This window comes from Sinocyclocheilus rhinocerous, unplaced genomic scaffold (assembly GCF_001515625.1).
Source record: "Sinocyclocheilus rhinocerous isolate Xijiao unplaced genomic scaffold, SAMN03320098_v1.1 scaffold17855, whole genome shotgun sequence".
NCBI lineage: Eukaryota > Metazoa > Chordata > Actinopteri > Cypriniformes > Cyprinidae > Sinocyclocheilus > Sinocyclocheilus rhinocerous.
In genome coordinates this window covers 19,626-22,454 of record NW_015625358.1, presented here as the reverse complement: position 1 = coordinate 22,454, position 2,829 = coordinate 19,626, and the positions used below count along the sequence as shown (strand labels likewise).

General features: G+C 36.8%; 1 protein-coding gene across 1 annotated transcript in view; it reads right to left on the bottom strand.

Annotated features, from left to right (window-relative positions):
* Window positions 1-2,424: 2,424 nt before the first annotated feature.
* Window positions 2,425-2,829, bottom strand: part of LOC107750111 (signaling lymphocytic activation molecule-like) — a 19,385-nt gene continuing 18,980 nt past the window's right edge. Inside the window, 1 exon segment of the mRNA XM_016565379.1 lies at window positions 2,425-2,654. Coding sequence (XP_016420865.1) covers window positions 2,490-2,654 — 165 coding nt within the window. The 3' untranslated portion in view covers window positions 2,425-2,489.

Here is a 2,829-nt window from a genome sequence, read left to right as displayed (position 1 = left end):
GACCTTAGGTACAGTAAATGATTAATGATGGTTTTACTTGTCATTTCAAAGAGGCTTTGAATATTTTATCTATTACATTGTATGACCAGAATTTTTTGGATCACAACACCTATAGTGTATGTGCTTGTTGAGCATAAAATTTCAAAACCATGGTTGTTGTTAGGTGGTTGGTTCTCCCTAACAGCTTCCACTCTTTTGAATCACTTTCTCCGATATGATGGAAAGTTAATGATGTCCACTCTTGGCCAAATGTTGTGCCTGCAAATTCTGAATAATTTCATAATTCAGTACAGGTGCATAAACAGGATCAAGAAATCATTACATTGTTGTGAAGCATACTTATCTTTTGATGTTGTTTTCCATGTAAAGTGTAAGGAAATTAGCCACATTTCTAGTGAAATGAGTTTAGTGGAGCTCCTGAGCTACAATAGCTTTTTAACAATATATGAGATATCCACGATACTGCAGCGGTCACCAGAGCGAGTGCTCTTCCTCGTCGATGGATTCGATGAACTTAAATACACAGAAGACTTTTATCGCATGTTGCCACCCACAGATCAGTATCAGAAAGCCCCTGGATTTGAGACTTTAGTCTCTGCAACTTTACTGATCTTCTTTATGCACCAAGAGCTTGTAACACTCCAAAGAGAAAGGAAAAATTGAAATCGCATCATACGACCCCTTTAAGTAGAAAGGTTTTGCTCCATTTTGCCTTGCAACTCTTTTTTGCAGATTTGTTTGTTTAATGCATGTATGTTCTGTCTAATCAGTCTGGTCATAAACATGCATAAAAAACCTTCATATTCATGACGTGTCATGTCATGATTATGTAGGTGTCATGTCATGATTATGAAGGTGTCATGTCAGTCTTATGCACACCCCTTCAAGTAAAGTGTAACCAAATATTCATCAAATGAGCACAAACATGTGCAATGCATACAGCACTTTAAATGTATTGTAGTAGCCTAGACACTTGGGAAGACATACAATTAATGCTAAATTACATAGCTGCATAAATGATTTTTATTTTTTTTAATGGAAAAAGCTGCAAGAATAGTGGCTTCAAAACACGAGGACAGGCTAAAACAAAAAGAAACCGAACAAAGAGAGCAATAAATTATTGAAGACAAAAATCCAAAGCAAAGTGAGAAACAGTACAACATAAGGGGTCATGACAGCATGAAAAGCACTTTTTTCATATTCTTTGATCTTTTCACATATAAGAGATTGTTGTTCTATTAAAACGTCTTAAAAGTTTCATGGCTTCCTCTTCCAAAAGTCCTCCTCATTATTTAAAAAAAACCCCAAACATTTATTTAACCACGCTCCAAAAAAGGCTTGGATATTGTGGGATCTGTGATGTCACATGGGCAAATAAATTGCCATATCACTGCCTCCGGAGCATGATATCAAATAATAGTTATACATTGCACCATAGGCCCCGCCCTATACCGTTTAGTTGCTTAACGCTGCAGTCACACTAGACTTTGCGCATGGACACTGCAAAGGTTGTAATATGATGTTGATGTCACACTCTCCGGTGTCTTTTTTTAAAAAGATACTTCTACATATACTGTATATTACACCCAAAATGTAAAAATATGTAATCTACTTCACTTTACTGCAATACTTATATCCTGCTGATTTTAAGTTTGGGGTCTTTTAATTCAGCTAAGAGGCCACACGGATCTTCTATTGGTCGCACATCTTCACATGATATGAATTTGCAGAGCGAAGTTCACCAAATTTGAACTTTGGAACGCGGCGAAATGGACATGATCTTGTGTTTTCTGTCTCCTGGATTCAAATCCGTATGAATGGAGGTCAGTATAACAAAAAGTAGTGTGACCAGCCCTTAATGAGTGACACCTGGTTACACCAGACATGAGTGTCACATCAAAAGCAAATTATACTATTATAATCACTGATGCTGTCAACACAGATGCCTGATCAGTTATTGACATACTCCATGAACTTGAGCCCAATAATTTTTTACTTCCTTTAGTGCAAAGTGGCTTCGTACAGTACATTTCTGATTACATATTCATTACTTTTTGTATACGGAACTGTGTGTTTTCAGAGGGATGGGGGTGAATGGGTAAATGTACGCCCCCTGTTACCTTTCAAAATAACTCCTATAGTTTGACAAATACTTTCCAGGAAGTGGTTTACAGGTGTTGCCTGCAAAGGCGGTGAGGAATCTCTAACAGAAATCTATAGAAACCACATGCATATGGTTTTGCATTCCTGTCTGAGCCACATGTACAACAATTTTACAATAAAAAAAATAAATGTACTGTTGCTTTAAAAAAGACAGAATTTACATATACAAATATCTTTAACACCCTAAATCAGCTACAATGGGAGCACATTGCACATGGTAAATATTCTGCTTATTTACACTGAGAATAACACTGCCTTCCTGAACACATGAAGTCCTTTATTACTTTTAATCACTGTAAGGGTTCAGCTTTATAAGAAGCTCACTTTTATTCTGATTGTGGATGTGCAGATTCATACCCGGCTGGCTGTTTACTGACCACAGCATAAATAGTGTTTTCAGCTTCAGTTTTGGGGGGTTTTGGTTGCTGCTGAATGGTACAGTAGATAGTGACTGGTGCATCTGGCTTGCTCTTCTCTGTGAGTGATGAACTCTGAAATAAAGAAGAACAAAATCAGCTTCAGATCATTTAAAAAAAAAAAAAAATCATTACAAAGCATTTTCGGTTTCGGTTTTTTGGCCAAGTGCATCCAGAATTTTCGGTTTCCATTTCGGCCCAGAATTTTCATTTCGGTGCATCCCTAGATGTAAGACTACATGTTTTATTT